Genomic DNA, 14,046 nt, shown 5'->3' with positions numbered 1-14,046 from the left:
ACCCGTGGCGCTATCTCCCTCCTCCTTTCGTCGATTTTCTTTAGTCCCTGCATGCTTGCATATTCACGGACGGATTGGGCGCAAACGGCGCAAGCCGTTGAAAAAAACATGACCGCTGGACCGGGCCACGCGAGCAGAGGCTGGGCCTTGAAAGACAAAGCACGTAGTGACTCAGTAGCGGGGGTTGGTTCGAGACTAGTGGGTGGAGACGAGGGGCAGAGCTGGTAAGGGCCTTGGACTGGGCGGTGTGTGCGTGTGTGGGTCGAGAAGGCTGGACCTTCCAGGTTCCTTCGGAGGGGTAATTTTGCAGGGCAGAGGTAATTGTCTTCAACAGATAGCATGGTTTCTGGTTTCTTGTGATTTTCTGTCGCTTTGCAACCCGCGCAAAGAGAATGCGCTATGTAGCACTAATAATTGAGAGTGGGCATCCTGGAGAGGTAGACCCAGCCCAGCACAACAAAAGTATAAGGAATATAATGGAGAAGTCATGGAATTCTAGATTTGGGAATAATTCCGCGTCTAACTTATATCGTAGCAGCATATCTTATTGCGCGTGTGCCTCGCGTTGCCAGTCCATTAGTGTGTTGAAGCGCCCTCATCTCGTACGTACCAAATCAAATCGGAGAAAAAAACCGCAAGTGGATATCGTCGCAAATCCAACAACAAATGCAAACAAAACCAAAAAACCAAAAACTTTTCCTCCCAAAGCACCTGGGCAGACATGGAGATGTATGAAAAGCTTCTCCGCTATCCCGCTCATGCTCTCACCTCCTCCCCAAACGCCAGCGCCGTCCCATTCCCCATCCAATCCACCTCGCCCAACTGCCGCTCGATCGCATCGTCGATCGCAGCCTCGTTGAAAGTAAACGCCTCGCCCACCGCATCGAGATTCAGCAAGCTGTCGAAGTCGCCGTCGTCGAAGTCGTGGTGCATGGGCAGGCTGCTAAACAGCATTTCGTCGTCGTGGTGGTGGTTGATGCTGCTGAAGGGGTTCGATGGGAGCTCGAGTGTGCTGTATTTGTTGAAGGGGTTGGGCGCCATGGTCGTGGTCGTCGCGGGAAGGTCTTCGGCGATCGTGATCGAGGGGTGGAAGTCCTGCGAAGGATCGAGGTCGTGGTCATGATCGGACTCTGGGGGAGTGGAAGCGAGGAATGTTTCTAGGCGGCGGGCGACTTCTTCGTCGGTGACGTTGTTTTGGTCTGGGAGTTTCTCGAGCGCGTGCATATTCGTGGTTCCGTTGTCTGGTGGTGGCGTCAGAGTTGAGCGCTGCAGCTGCTGTGAGGCCGCCATTGTCACGTTCATCATAGATTGCATGTCTAGTCTTCTTCCGGCGTCCACGAGATCTTCGACGGTAGTCACCGGCGATGGCTTCGCTGGCATTGCGGATGCTCCGTTGGCGCCAGGTGTCTGTGCCGTCGTAGGCGCAATATGGATGCCAGCTTTGCGGATTGCAGCTTCGAGGAAGGCGGTGGAGTAGTCCGCTGCGGCGTACAAATCACGCAGCTTGCCCATGACCGCCATGCATTGGCAGAATCCGCGGAGTGAGATTCGGCGAGTCTCCTCCTCTGGAGCCTTGATGTCGAGCAGGTGGATGATAATGGCCGGGAGGAGGACCGTGACGCCGGTGGTGGGTAGATATCTGACGAGATCCACTGTATCGAGGCGCTGGGCGATCGAGGTGATGGCCGAAGCAGCTCGGCGAACGTTCCGACGCGAGACTTCCAAAAGGTCAGACGCGATATCCGGCTTGGCTGGTGTGCTCGCGGGTCCTCCTTGAGCGGACGGTAGGACTTGCGGTCGATGTAACGCAGAAAGAGTCGTGAAAAAGACCATGTGCAACAAAGCGCGGTTCAGATCTAATGATTTCTCTCCAGTGTAGGTGTCGGAGTACTTGGCTTCCTCTGGTAGCTCTTTGACCCACCTCTGCAGCTCCTCGTCGCATGTTTTGACTTCGCTGGTCTCGGGGTCCAGTTTCTTCGGAAGCAACATCATTGTCGTTCGGTCGTTCAGGAGGCCCTGGTTGTTGTTCAAGACACAGTACTGCTTAGACAAGACATGTGAAATGCATAGGCACAGCCTGGCTTTCTCGATGCACATAATGGCTAGCTGGCGCTGCATGTCGACATCCCGGGCTACGCGGCAGTCCGGAGGCACGCAAGAAATTGAGTCTGGAATGGGAGCAAGCTCGAAATCATCCAAAGTGAGCATGGGCACATCGAAGTCCTCGGTCTTTATGCGAGTGGGTCGTCGCATGCCCAAGGCTATGAGGCGATCGCGCATATAAGTCGACCACCATATCCTCTTCCAGAGCTTCGTACGCTTAGAGTCCATATGACCCTTGTCTGGGTTGCGATGAAGGCCGATCGTGTGCGCGACCGAAGTCGCGACGCCCATCCAGTGCCATGTGTCCTTCTGGTCATCTGGAGTTTCGTAGTAGTACGTCAAGAGGAGTAGCGCTTGTACAAGAGAGACCCGATCCGATTCGTAGTCAAAGTCGTAAAGAAGCTGTGGAATCGATTAGTCGTGTCACAGGCGTCGGTGAAGGATGAAAGTTGTGCCGTGTTTGACATGTGAGAGTCGGACACGCCGACAAAACGGCGTCGGAGGAACACAGAGTTGCTCGGCCGACCGAACACAACCGAGAACCCATGAAAGGAGATGCTACTCACCCTAGTCTTCTGAAAGAAGTCCTTGCGAGCTTCCTTCCGTGTGACATAGCCCGCGGTACGCAGATGATGCATATCGATGAAAGCCGAGCCGGCGAACATGACCGCCTGGAAAAGGATCAAGCTGACCTTTCCGAGGCTCGTGTCCGGTCGATCAATCATCGTAAGGAAATCGTGCAGGTCCAGAAGCGGCATGTACGGGTGCACAAACTCGATATACGCGCGTAAGATCTCATTGCGCAGAGTGCCCTTCGGAACCGTCAACGCGCCCTTCTTCTCCAAATAGGCAACTTCGTCGGGTCCGATTTTGACGGGGAGCGGCTTGATGAAATCCGGAAGATCATTCGCACTGAATTTCGGTGCCACGTTCCCAAAGTACGCGGCGCGGTTGTCGCCGGCAAAGGGCGTAAAGGGGAGCATGGACAAGCCATTGGTCTGTGAGGTAACGGACAGGCGGCGGTGCAGGTCTGAGAAGCCGGAGATGGAGTTCAGGCGGTGGCCGTGGGTCTGGTCTGCGGGCTTGTCAGCGCATGTGATCTTACAAATTTCATCATTGTCGTCGACGCACAAATGGAGTGAGGCACGTGCTCGTCATGCCGCGCTTCTGCTTCATGTGACCGCCGCACGGCGGCTGAGTTCAGGTTTTGGATGCTGTCCAAGGCCTCGCGCGAAGCCAGCTTGCGGTTGGCATTTGTGGCCGAGGCGGTCGTATTCTCTCCTTGGGGATCGTCGTCCTTGGTCCATTTCCTGGCAAACGTCAGCGACTCGCAAATTTTGGTGGTGCATCAGCAGAAGCGGGCCAAGCATTTCTGGCGGCCGTGACAGAATGAACGCGCTGCGAGTGGCTGGCGGAATGCGCCCGCCGACCCTGCATGACGACACTTTGCGACGAGTGCAATAGTGATGTCGGCCATCGGATGATGAACTGGATGAGAGGCACTGACTTTTTCCTCCTGCTCTCGGACACAATGCATTCGACCTCGTCGAGCCTGCAATTCGTGCACGGCGCGCCGTGCTCAGTGACATTGCATCTGACCTTGCGCGCCCGGCAGCACTGGCATGCCTTGGAAGCCCTCCTCTTCACTGAGCGGCCGGTGGTGTTTCCGTCGAGGCCGGCTTGGGCGGCCTTGCGCTTCGGCGGCTGGAGGTGGTGGTGGTGGTCCGACGGCGATGCTGAGCACTCAGACATGGCTGCGCTGCTGTCGCCGTGAGGCAATTGCTGAGGCAGGGCTGGGATGTGGGGAAGGGCAGGAGCGGTATTCGGTCGGGCAGGCGCGAGCGACACCAGGGGGGATCGCGTAGATTATGTATGGCACCAACTTTCGCCATGGTGGATTCCTGGCAGCCCTGAGGGCGAGCTTGGGCCAGCCAGACGGCTCGCGATTCACTCTGGTGCGTTTATCCCTCATGACACGCCTCGCCCGTCCCCGGTGGGGATGGCTAGCGTCTAGTGTTGTTCCCCAGGCCCCAGATTCGGATTGTCGGCGCTTTCCCCTCTTGGCGTTGGCGGCGGCGGTCTTTTTCGGATGGGCTCGGGACAAGACAACCGGATGAGGGCAGCGACGCGACCTCCGACGTCAGCAGCTCGCTCGTGCGGAAACGCCGCCTCTGCCTGCAGGAAAGATGCCGCGGCTCGTCGAGCCCCCCCTACTGTGCTGTGTAAAGCTGATGCTCCTCGTGCGCACTCAGCGTGGCCTTTGCCGCCGGTTTGCCATCTTGCTTGATGACAGTCGTGCACTTTGGCTTTTCCGCGTGCGCCGTACCTTCTCCCTGGCCTCCAGTCCGCTTTAAAGGCTCTTCCGGAAATAGGATCCCGGCTGCGACGTGATTGGTCTCGCGTCGCCAGCAACCGTTCCAACACCGCGCCCACAGCCGAGATGCTAGCCGGCACGCACGACAGCGCGGCGCTGACAAAATTCATCTCTGAGCGCTTTTCTACGCACGGAAGCGGTGGGCCTGGACAGCCAATGAGGCCACGTACACTGGCATAGCAGGAAGCGGACGTTTCCGCCCCTTCTTCCGCTATCGCTCCCTCACCGCAGCTGCCCGCTTTGCAGACACGCTCGGGGTTGAATGCGTCACAGAGCCCTTATCTACGATGCTGTCGCGCGCAATCTCTAGTACCTTGGGTCCTTTTCCGGCTCCCTGGGCGACACCGGAAAACGAACAGATACTTATTAACGCAGCAAACTCTGAGATTCGAACGTGTGGGGCAACCCGGCGATCCCTGGTGACGGCGTTGAGCTTTTGCGGGGAGGGGTCCTGATGCCGGTAAAGACTCGGACGTAACGTCAGCTCCCCGCTTGCTGTGGCTTTCAAACCCTCATTTCCTTCGACGGCCCAGCACTCGGCGTTTTGCAGTCTCTGAAGAACTGTTGGGGCGCATCCTTGCTATTATCGACATCACCTCATCAATCCGCGGCCGGCTCGAAGCCGCTGCAGAAGTCGATCGGCCTGCATGACCGGTAGTGGTGGAGATAACGTTTACAGTCCTGCAGAATACACGAGGCTGCTGTACTGAATAATTATATCGGCGTTCCGATGGCGGAGGTACTATTCCGAGTCCTGCCCCTGCTAATACAAAGGGTATCATTGGCAGTATCAGGATCGAAGTCGAGACGCGCTACAACACCGACGTCGTTTCTCACAGCTGCTAAGATTCGGATTTTTAGTGGGTCCACCGACCGAGCAGCTGAAATCCAAGGCCAGGCCTTCGCGTGCAACGCTTCAGAACGCTACTACTACGATATGATAAAGCTCACGCGAGCAGGTGGGCGGTGTAGCTGACTGTTTTTTGCTCCTCGACGATTCCAGTTGGCTGCCGTCCATCGACTGGCCTCAGATCGGATTCACGTTTATCAAGCAGCACCCTTGCAGCGGTCGAGATCTGCCAAGTTGGACTGTCCGCTAGCCCGCAAAGGACTAATCTTTCATGCGCTGTGGGGAAAATCGGAGCAGGGGTAGTGTCGGGAAAACGCGGCCTCGCTTGCTCTCCACGGCTCGCGCCCAGCGCCGTAGACGCCAACACCTTGATGTCCTCAGGGGCAGCATCGCAGAAATCGAAATGCAACTCGTATGCAGAGTGCCTCGTAAAGAGCAATCCTCCTAACTGATCTAGACCCTGTTTTGGAGCACATGGAAAGAGCTAGGGAGCATTCATTTTCTTCGGACAATTTTCTGCCACCGACCCCGGATCTCTTCTACTGCTCCGGACAAGGCACCGAAGGCATATCTTGTCCTACCTCCTTACCCTGCATCTTGAACAGATGCTGACGGATTTTGACAATCTGCTCGGTGTAGTTTGCTGGGTTCTTCGGATCGTCGTAATGCAGCGTGAAGCCATCCTGCGCAACGTTCGTCAGCATTCTCACTCCCCAGTTCATAACGTGAATCGCATCACTGACACTGTGCTCGACAAAGGATGAACAGTCTGGCACGTTACGGCCGAACAAACTCCAGAAGTGATCTGCACGGAACGTCAGCCGATGCGCGGGTTTCTCTCCGCTCGGAATGCTCGGAATCGGAAGCCCGAGCGACACCAAACATGCGCTACTTACCCCCGACCACGACCGGGCTCGTGCTGTTCTCTCCATTTCGATCTTCGATCCACTTGAAAAACTCGTCCATCTTCGTCTTCGTCTGCGACTCTGGCGTCCATCCATACTCAGCAGCGAAGTACACTTTCTCCGCCTTCTCAACGGCCGCAACGCCTTTCGACAGCTTATCCACATCCATGGGATAGAAGTGATCCGAATAGATGTCGACGCTGCTAATGTTCAAGTGACTCTCGTTGATGCCGTACGTCCCGTCAACAGTGAGCTTTTTCGGTGCAATCTGTTTGATGTAGTTAGTTATTTCCTGTGTCCATTCCGCGGGCACATTCTTGTCTCCAAAAACGGGGCCGCCGAGCTCGTTGCCAGTCTCGTAGGCGAAGATTGTTGGGTCTTGAGCGTAAGTGAGCTGTAAGACGTCAGTGTTCTAGTTCGATGTCGGGAATCAGGATGCGAACGTTAGTGAATTGATTACGGTGAGTCAAGATGATTTTGATATAGTTCTTGAAGTCCTCGATGATAGTTCTGTTTGTGTAGAACTGCTGGACCCTTTCATCACTGTCGTTTGGTAAGCCTGGTCTCTCCTTTCTATTGTTTCCACATCACTCACAGGTTCTGGCTCGGCACATCAATCCCCCTCCACCTCAAAAACACGAACTTTCCTCCATGGTAGTAGTCGTAGTTGTCAGTCTTCCAGTCCGTTAGCTTCTCATTTTCGCACATCTCCCCTCCCTCCTTGACGTACAAATGGCGCAAATATCCTGATTTCCGCCCTCCTCGCTTCCTTAACAGCCCAATCCATAATCTCAAACGCCTCCTCATTGACCTTCCCCAATTCCGGCATCACACTCAACGGATTACCCACGCTGACGCCCATCGTCTGGCTCCGCACCGTCCTCGCACCCATCGTCTTCAGCGTGTCCATGATCTCCGTAATGCGTCCCTTTGTCGGATAGCTCGCTTTGAGCGGCGCGTAATAGGGCGCGCCTTCGGCCGGAGTCACGTTTTCGTCGAGCCCAAGCCAATAGACGTTTGCTCCGGAGGCGGTCCACGGGAGATTGTTGAGCATGAGCGTGCTGCCATTGCGGGTTATGGGGGAGTTGGGCGAGCCGTCCGGTGGCGGTTGGGGGAAGGCGAGGGTCGACGTCCCAATGCACGCGAGCAGCCAAGCCGTGATGCGAACCATATTGAAGCTGTAAGTCGACACCTTCGACATGCGATTAGAGAAAGCGCAACACCCAAGAGCTTTTAGAAGTTGAACGACCCTCCTCGCCTTTTAACAGCGCTCCAAACGCCACGCCAAAGGCTCAAATAAACGTTCATTTCCACCAAACACCCTCTCATGACGAGTAGTAAGTATCTCCTCATTATCCATACTAGACCGGGTGCCGCGTTTCCTTAGCCCAGCCGCGATAAGTCGCCAGTGCGAGCGCCCGGCTTCTACGATCGTTCCACGGCCATTCCAGACGCGAGCTAGTTCCTTGGATTATCCGGGGACCAGCGCGGGAAATAGAGCGCGCTTTGCAGCGAGGAAAGCTTGTTTTGGGGCTTTCAGAGGCGGTTGATTGGGGTTAGCTGCTTGGGGTGCGGAGGTGTAATGCCGCGGTTCATTTGGGTAAAGATACGTTTCATGCGGCACGTGGTATGGACGGGGGTTGGGAGTATTTCTGGATAGTGATAATGAAAGGCTGGACTGGAGGGAAATTGAGCACTTCTACGGGTCTGCGAGAGTGAAACACGAAAAACAGCTCACGCAAGCACCGCGAGCGATCTTGAAAAGTGCGTGGTTGCTTCACAGAATTCAGCTCCGCGAGCGACTCCCTACCCCAGACCACATTGTATGACTATGATCCAGCGCACCCAAATAGAATAGCTAGAGGCAGAAGTCCCGTTAAGCCTGAACGCATCCTATTTTCCCAATAACAAACTTTTCCAGCTCCTGCGCCCTATCCCAAAACAGGACCCAGCACGCAAACACCTCCACAGTCCTTCCCTCCCAACTCAGGATCACACCCATCACTCGCATCATCCACGCAGACCCAGCCCTCCGGACACTGCGCTCCCATCTTCCCTCCGCACGGCGGCATCTCCTCAGCTATTCTCACCGTCAGCCCGTCTTCCTCGCTCACTCACTCACCCCTCTCATGCTCCTCCCCTCGTACCAAGGTAGAGAAACCAGGACTTACTCACTCCTCCGCACGCAAATCCCAATGCAGTCCGCGCCCCCCTGCGTCGGATCACACATATCCCTCGGATCATCCACGCACTTGTACCCCGTCGGGCACGCAAGACCCATGAGCCCGCCGCAGCGGGGAACCACGGGTGTTACAACAGGCGGAGTCGGGATCGGCTTCGTCGGTTTGTGTGTTTCTGCGGCGCGGGCTACGACACCGCAGACCTTTCCCTTCTATCAGCGTACCGCTGTGAAGGCCGTGGTTGTTGGGAAAGAAGGGGGTAGATAGTTGGGATGGCTTACGCTTGGTGTAGGCTTGGGACACTCAATGCCCTTGGCTAGATAGGATTCGTAGCACGCCTGCGCCGCTGCGTTCTTGCATCTGCACTCCTGTTCCATGTATTAGCCACGCACCATATGCGGCCCAAACTAGGTGGAAACATGCCGCAATGAGCTCCATCGGGCAAATCGGCGGCTTGCACCAGCATGGCGAGGGTAGAACAGGTGTCTTCTGCGGCTCTGGCACCGCTACTGGGTTGGCAGCGGCCAGCGATACAAACGCCGCCGCAAGCAATATCGAAGCCTTCATTTTGAGTTTGGAGTAGTACGGGGATTCGAAATGACGTAGAGACAAAAGCTGTAGAGAACAGTAGTTTCGAACAGAGAGTAAAAAATATATCGAAGGCCAAATGCCAATTTATACACCTACTTCGTGTCCGGGGAGTGCATCGAGCAACGCATATTAAGCCTTCGCTGTAGGGCAAGACCACGCAGCCTATTGCGGGCAAGAACACGAGGAAGACGGGGAATTCGGGTCCAGCACCCAAATTCTGGGTGCTGAAATTAGGTATGAGGCCCCATACGAGCGTCGAGGTTGTACGGCAAAATTGGCTTCCGCTGGGTTCTCGTGTTCGGAAACGTCGTCCAACACAGCACACCGTTGTGCATCACCCTACAAAAATTTGCCCGTGGATCTCGCGATTGCCAACTTTTTCATATAACCATATGCATACATTCATCTAATTTGTTGGAACACGTTATAGCTTCGATGAGCCTTTCGGTCGTTCCATGGCCTTAGTCTTGTTCTTGAAGTTCTTGACCAGCTGCCGCACGCCCAGGTCGAGCATGACATCCTCACTACCCCCAGGTATTCGAATCCCAGGCGCTTCACGATAGATTCCTAGGTGCGAAAGTCAGCCGGGAGCCCATTTCCACCGAAAGTGGGAAGAAAATTAGGATGGAGAACGCCGTGGAAGGGTGTGGCGTCCGTAAAATGCAACTTACTCTCAATGAGCTCTCCCTGACCGGACCTCGTATATCCGTTTCCACCAAACAAAAGTATGGCGCACTGCGCACACTCGTTCAGCACAATGCCAGCCTGCGCTTTCGCCATGGCCGTCAGCCCGCCCAGCTCGATGTCAGCCGTCTCTTTGGGGAGCTGTGTCATCTGATAAACGAATTGTTCGACCCACGCCCATTGGCTCTCCAGCAAAGCGCCACATTTGGCCAGCCGATGTCTCACAACGGGCTGCTCTACGAGTGGCTTGCCAAAGGCCTCGCGCTTGAGTACGTATTCCATGGCTGCTGCGAGCGCGACGCGGGACTGTCGCGTTGCGCCAATAGCGATGGTGAGTCGCTCGTGATTGAAATTGGTCATGATGTACCGCATGCCCATGCCCTCCTGACCGATCAGATTCTTGACGGGGACCTTGACGTCGTCGAGCTCAATGAAGGTTGTCCCTGCTGAGACCTGCCCACCAACTTTCAGCCGGCGCATGCTGACGCCTGGGTAGCCCTTCAGCGGTACCACGAGCATGGAGAGGCCTGTCGGGCCAGGCCCGCCGGTTCGAACCGCCATTGAAGAGTACTCTGCCCAGATGCCGTTGGTAATCCACTTCTTCGTGCCATTGATTATGTAGTGTTTCCCGTCAGGGGTCTTCGTAGCGGTGGTAGTGATGTTAGCGACGTCAGATCCGGCAGCGGGCTCGGTGATCGCGATACATGTTCGTTTCTTGCCCGTGAGGAGCTCTGGGAGGAAGCGCTCTTGCAGCTGCTTGTTTCCGTATTTGAGGATCGGAGGGACGCCGAAGGACATGCCGGTTGTGAGGGACCCTGATGGCCCTGCCAGGCCTGAACGTGCCATCTGCCGTTCGATTAGCTGGATTCCGCGGCGCAGCGTAGCCTAGATATGCCTCGTACCTCATCGATGTATATCATCGTGTGGATATAGTCGAATTCCTCCACCTTGACTGCGTCGAGCAGTTCATGTATACCGAGCCGCTTCAACCATTCTACTGGCAGCGGGGCGGGTAAAGATGGGATTAGCATGCCCGCCTTCGCGAACTCCTCGAAGACGTGCTCCGGCACGTTTTCGGCGGTATCCCACTCCAGCGCATTCTCCAGTAAATGTTTGGATACGAATTCGCGGCATGCCTTCTGCCACTTCAGGTGCGTCGGCTTGTAGTACGGGGAAGGGAGGCCGGCGAGGTACGGCGGTTCCGAGAACGGCACGACGGGCGTGGATGACATTGTGGAAGTGGCGGGCCACCTGGTAGTAGCTCGGGGCTGGATAATAGAAGCTAAAAAGGGCGTGTAGAGCACCTAAATACTCTCCGGAGAGGTATGCTACATGCTGATGGGAGCTGATGCAGGTATATAAAGCTACGCCGCCACGCCGCTTACGGTTGTGGAGGTGAAAGGTCTGGGGTTCAGATGAACCGAGGTTCGCCGAAGCTCTTACAAAACTTTGGATCCACATCAAGAAGCTCACCGTATAAAGACACGTCGCGGTGCATACCGGAGACCTCATCAAATGCATTACTGAATGTATTGTATCAACTACATATTATTGTTGGGCTTAGGATGGCACGGATTCCACTCCGGACTACATCTGATTGTATCCGGCGAGTGCAAGCTTGAGTGCAAGGCCAGCGATGGAACATAACGCATGTCCATGGTTTATAATCTCTAAAACGTTCTTTCATATTCCAAAAAGCCCTGCCTCGCAATCCCTGTGTGCCAGTCCCGAAGAGGATCGCCGCGGTATTACGAGGTCGGCCCATCGAGTCAGTTCGGATGGTATGCAACACTCTAGCATATTCATATTCTCGGATGTATTATGCCCATCACCATTTCCTGGTAACATAGACCCTTTGTCTCTAAACTACACATGTAGGTAAAACAAGGATCAACGCTGACCGCTTTCGCTTTCTTGTGCTCTCAAGGCCAAAGCGCTTGCATATATCTCAGCCAAACACCCGTTGCCCATCCTGGTTGAAGTTGCTCAACGTTCAGACTAAAACAGTCTCTTACGACTAGCAGTCCACTCCATACCTCCTCAGAGTTCCTTTTCCCGTGGTGACTTTCATACCGATCCTGTTCCGGGGTTAGCACATGGCCTTCCACACCCTCTCATTTTTTTCTGTGGAACTTACCTAGCCTCCAAATCAAAGCTCTCCCATCCGGATACTTCCTGCAACCATGTTTTACATTCCTCGAGTAGGTCCTTATGCTCTTCAGGCCTACCATCCGCATCTGCCTCCGTCCACAGATTCGCGGCCATCTCGTATCGTGAGCATGGTGCCGTCCACGCATCCTTCAAAGGTCCCTTGAACAACGCTCTATCATGGGTAATAATCTGGTCTTTCAGAATCTCTTTCGCCTTGCCCGTCTCGCCCTTACTTCTCAGCGTGGCCGCCCTCAAGAGAGCAAGAATGCCTTTCTCATCCATGCTTTCCTTCTCCCAAAAAGGGTTCTCAGGGCTTTCACTCCAGGCGAGATTCTCAAGTGATACGTCCAGATGTTCATCCCGCATGCGCCTGTATCCGCTCCAGAAATATATCATTTCCTCGACGGGCGAAACGCCTACTGCGTCGATGAAAGCGCAGTTCCATTCCTTGGCTCTGGCCTCCCATTTCTGGATCTTTCTGTTGACGAATACGTCGAAGGGGAGCTGGCGCGCCATGAACTTCTTCTTTCCCGTGTTGGGCGCGACCTTCTTAAAGAAGTTTTCTGCTTTGGCTGCATATTCTTTCGCGGCGGACGGATTGGAGGTCTTGTTGCGGCGGTAGAGTTCGACGTGCGATGCACCGCAGATAAAATAGTATAGGCCGTGACTCCAGTTGTTGAGCGTGATGCATTTGAGGAAAGCAGCGGAGGTGCCATCGTAATCGTGCATGAACATCGTGTTCAGACTGCGCTCGAACCAGCCTAGAGCCTCGAGCTGCTTGAGCGGGGATTCTCCGGCTTTCGCTACGAATTCGACAGCCTTCTCCAATTGCTTCTCTGAAGATAGCATGCGCGCTTCTTCGAGTAGCCAGAGATGGCTCTTTGGGTAGCGCTTCCGCATGTCCGCTAACAGGACCTTGCATCGCTCTTTCGGGTAGGAGCCCTCGCCTGTCTGGGGGACGATGTCGCAGAAGCTGAGTCCGTTGTAGAAGGCAAAGACGACGAGACCACCCATCGCGCCGTGAATGTTGTGAAATTTAGACGCCTGCCAAAGCATCTGGATGCCGCGTTCCCGGTCGCCCTTGAATCCCACAATCTTTAAAAGCGTTGCAAAAGCTGGAGGTACTAGAGAGATGATAACAAGCAGAATACCGAAGCAGAAATTAGAACCGGATATTATGAAAGTGTCCACGGGATGGTCGCTAAAGAGAGATACATCATCCGCGGCTTTGACGGTGTCGGATAGGGCTAGTTTCTCGAAGTCCTCTATGGCGTCGGGTACAGATGTGTCTGGTCTGACCTCCTGGGAAGGAAGATTTGGCGCTGAGCTCGACTTGATGTGCAGCTCTCTTTTGCTATTGTCCAGCTCCACAGATTCGCCCTTCTCTGCAGGTACGTTAAGATGCCCCATGTATTCCTTAGGGGTTTCGACATCTTGATGGTCTTCCGCCGCATCCATGAAGTCGAAGTCGTCCTCATCATCGTCTTGGCTCTCCTTCTCTACCGTCGTCTCACTTGAATTCTCTACATTTGTCTCCGAGCTGTCGCGGCTGAGACTTGTGCTCGACGCCGTTGCCGATATATTTTCAGGAGTCGGAGGTTTAGGAACCGGGGGACTATCACCCTTTGTCGAGTTTCTCGAAGCCGGTCTTGATGGACTATCCGAAGCCGTCGAATTCAAACTGCTAGTGCTTCTCTCTTTCAAGAACTTCTTCTCCGCATCCATGACGCTTTCTAGTGTCAAATATGCCTTCCTCAACTTATAGAAGCTCTTGATCGCTTCAGTCAAGCTCTCGTTCAGCACTCCTACAATTGCGCTCATAAGCTGCGCTTCTGCCAGACATACTGCGTATTCGGTCCCCGGTGGATATATCGGCGATTGGTACGTGTGAGGGGTACGGTGGGCTCGTCGTTGGTGTTCGTACGCGGCATTCTCTGCGTCGGATAGGGTCTGCGAGGCTACTATGGCTTAGTATCCTCCGTTTGATCTCTCGAAGCGCACGCCAGACCTTCTCGCATAATATCCTGCTCGAACCCAAGCGTTGCCCGCATGAACGTAACTACTCCCTTCCCTAGCTACACTTGTATAAGCCTTTCTGTATCAATTGTAGCCTACCGCCGCCTTTCAGGCCGCAATCGTACCTGATGGAACGGCGAGCTGCCTTTATTGAGATGCTCTTCAGCCGCATCGACATCGTCGTTCATAATG

The 14,046-nt window shown here is 54.7% G+C and overlaps 5 protein-coding genes across 5 annotated transcripts; all 5 read right to left on the bottom strand.

Annotated features, from left to right (window-relative positions):
* Positions 1-756: 756 nt before the first annotated feature.
* BU26DRAFT_414070 (uncharacterized protein) lies at positions 757-3,855 on the bottom strand (the record flags this gene model as incomplete). Its single annotated transcript, XM_033823049.1, has 4 exons — positions 757-2,505; positions 2,613-3,178; positions 3,235-3,413; positions 3,611-3,855. 4 exons carry the CDS (start codon positions 3,853-3,855, stop codon positions 757-759), a joined length of 2,739 nt encoding a protein of 912 aa, XP_033690762.1.
* Positions 3,856-5,809: 1,954 nt separating this feature from the next.
* Positions 5,810-7,048, bottom strand: BU26DRAFT_512721 (glycoside hydrolase family 5 protein). The gene is made up of 6 exons (XM_033827454.1): positions 6,963-7,048; positions 6,828-6,907; positions 6,676-6,775; positions 6,224-6,626; positions 6,071-6,132; positions 5,810-6,010 (listed from the first exon to the last, which is right to left on the bottom strand). Exons 1-6 carry the CDS (start codon positions 7,017-7,019, stop codon positions 5,867-5,869), a joined length of 846 nt encoding a protein of 281 aa, XP_033690761.1. The 5' UTR covers positions 7,020-7,048; the 3' UTR covers positions 5,810-5,866.
* A 750-nt stretch (positions 7,049-7,798) lies between these two features.
* BU26DRAFT_7664 (uncharacterized protein) lies at positions 7,799-9,109 on the bottom strand. Its single transcript, XM_033836318.1, has 4 exons — positions 8,836-9,109; positions 8,694-8,780; positions 8,408-8,615; positions 7,799-8,312 (listed from the first exon to the last, which is right to left on the bottom strand). The coding sequence occupies exons 1-4, from the start codon at positions 8,977-8,979 to the stop codon at positions 8,164-8,166; spliced, it is 588 nt and encodes a 195-aa protein (XP_033690760.1). The 5' UTR covers positions 8,980-9,109; the 3' UTR covers positions 7,799-8,163.
* Positions 9,110-9,496: 387 nt separating this feature from the next.
* BU26DRAFT_598610 (acyl-CoA dehydrogenase NM domain-like protein) lies at positions 9,497-11,042 on the bottom strand. Its single transcript, XM_033835038.1, has 2 exons — positions 10,590-11,042; positions 9,497-10,533 (listed from the first exon to the last, which is right to left on the bottom strand). The coding sequence occupies exons 1-2, from the start codon at positions 10,917-10,919 to the stop codon at positions 9,571-9,573; spliced, it is 1,293 nt and encodes a 430-aa protein (XP_033690759.1). The 5' UTR covers positions 10,920-11,042; the 3' UTR covers positions 9,497-9,570.
* A 594-nt stretch (positions 11,043-11,636) lies between these two features.
* BU26DRAFT_7413 (uncharacterized protein) lies at positions 11,637-13,939 on the bottom strand. The gene is made up of 2 exons (XM_033836291.1): positions 11,825-13,939; positions 11,637-11,765 (listed from the first exon to the last, which is right to left on the bottom strand). Exons 1-2 carry the CDS (start codon positions 13,657-13,659, stop codon positions 11,705-11,707), a joined length of 1,896 nt encoding a protein of 631 aa, XP_033690758.1. The 5' UTR covers positions 13,660-13,939; the 3' UTR covers positions 11,637-11,704.
* Positions 13,940-14,046: the final 107 nt, after the last annotated feature.

This window comes from Trematosphaeria pertusa (assembly GCF_010094035.1).
Source record: "Trematosphaeria pertusa strain CBS 122368 unplaced genomic scaffold BU26scaffold_1, whole genome shotgun sequence".
NCBI classification, from domain to species: Eukaryota; Fungi; Ascomycota; class Dothideomycetes; order Pleosporales; family Trematosphaeriaceae; genus Trematosphaeria; species Trematosphaeria pertusa.
The sequence above is the reverse complement of the archived record's forward strand: the minus strand, read 5'-3'. Positions and strand labels throughout refer to the sequence as shown.

Bases quoted from the DNA above. Each gene is read 5' to 3' on its own strand.
- BU26DRAFT_7664 (XM_033836318.1), bottom strand. From the start codon at position 8,979: ATGAAGGCTTCGATATTGCTTGCGGCGGCGTTTGTATCGCTGGCCGCT. The intron at 8,781-8,835 runs GCATGTTTCCAC...TACATGGAACAG, and splicing joins GCCCGATGGAGCTCATTGCG to GAGTGCAGATGCAAGAACGC. The intron at 8,616-8,693 runs GTAAGCCATCCC...TAGAAGGGAAAG, and splicing joins GTCCCAAGCCTACACCAAGC to GTCTGCGGTGTCGTAGCCCG.
- BU26DRAFT_512721 (XM_033827454.1), bottom strand. From the start codon at position 7,019: ATGGATTGGGCTGTTAAGGAAGCGAGGAGGGCGGAAATCAGGATATTT. The intron at 6,908-6,962 runs GTACGTCAAGGA...ACGGACTGGAAG, and splicing joins TCAGGATATTTGCGCCATTT to ACTGACAACTACGACTACTA. The intron at 6,133-6,223 runs GTAAGTAGCGCA...CGTTCCGTGCAG, and splicing joins GAGCCCGGTCGTGGTCGGGG to ATCACTTCTGGAGTTTGTTC.
- BU26DRAFT_598610 (XM_033835038.1), bottom strand. From the start codon at position 10,919: ATGTCATCCACGCCCGTCGTGCCGTTCTCGGAACCGCCGTACCTCGCC. The intron at 10,534-10,589 runs GTACGAGGCATA...ATCGAACGGCAG, and splicing joins CGATGATATACATCGATGAG to ATGGCACGTTCAGGCCTGGC.
- BU26DRAFT_7413 (XM_033836291.1), bottom strand. From the start codon at position 13,659: ATGAGCGCAATTGTAGGAGTGCTGAACGAGAGCTTGACTGAAGCGATC. The intron at 11,766-11,824 runs GTAAGTTCCACA...ACCCCGGAACAG, and splicing joins AGCTTTGATTTGGAGGCTAG to GATCGGTATGAAAGTCACCA.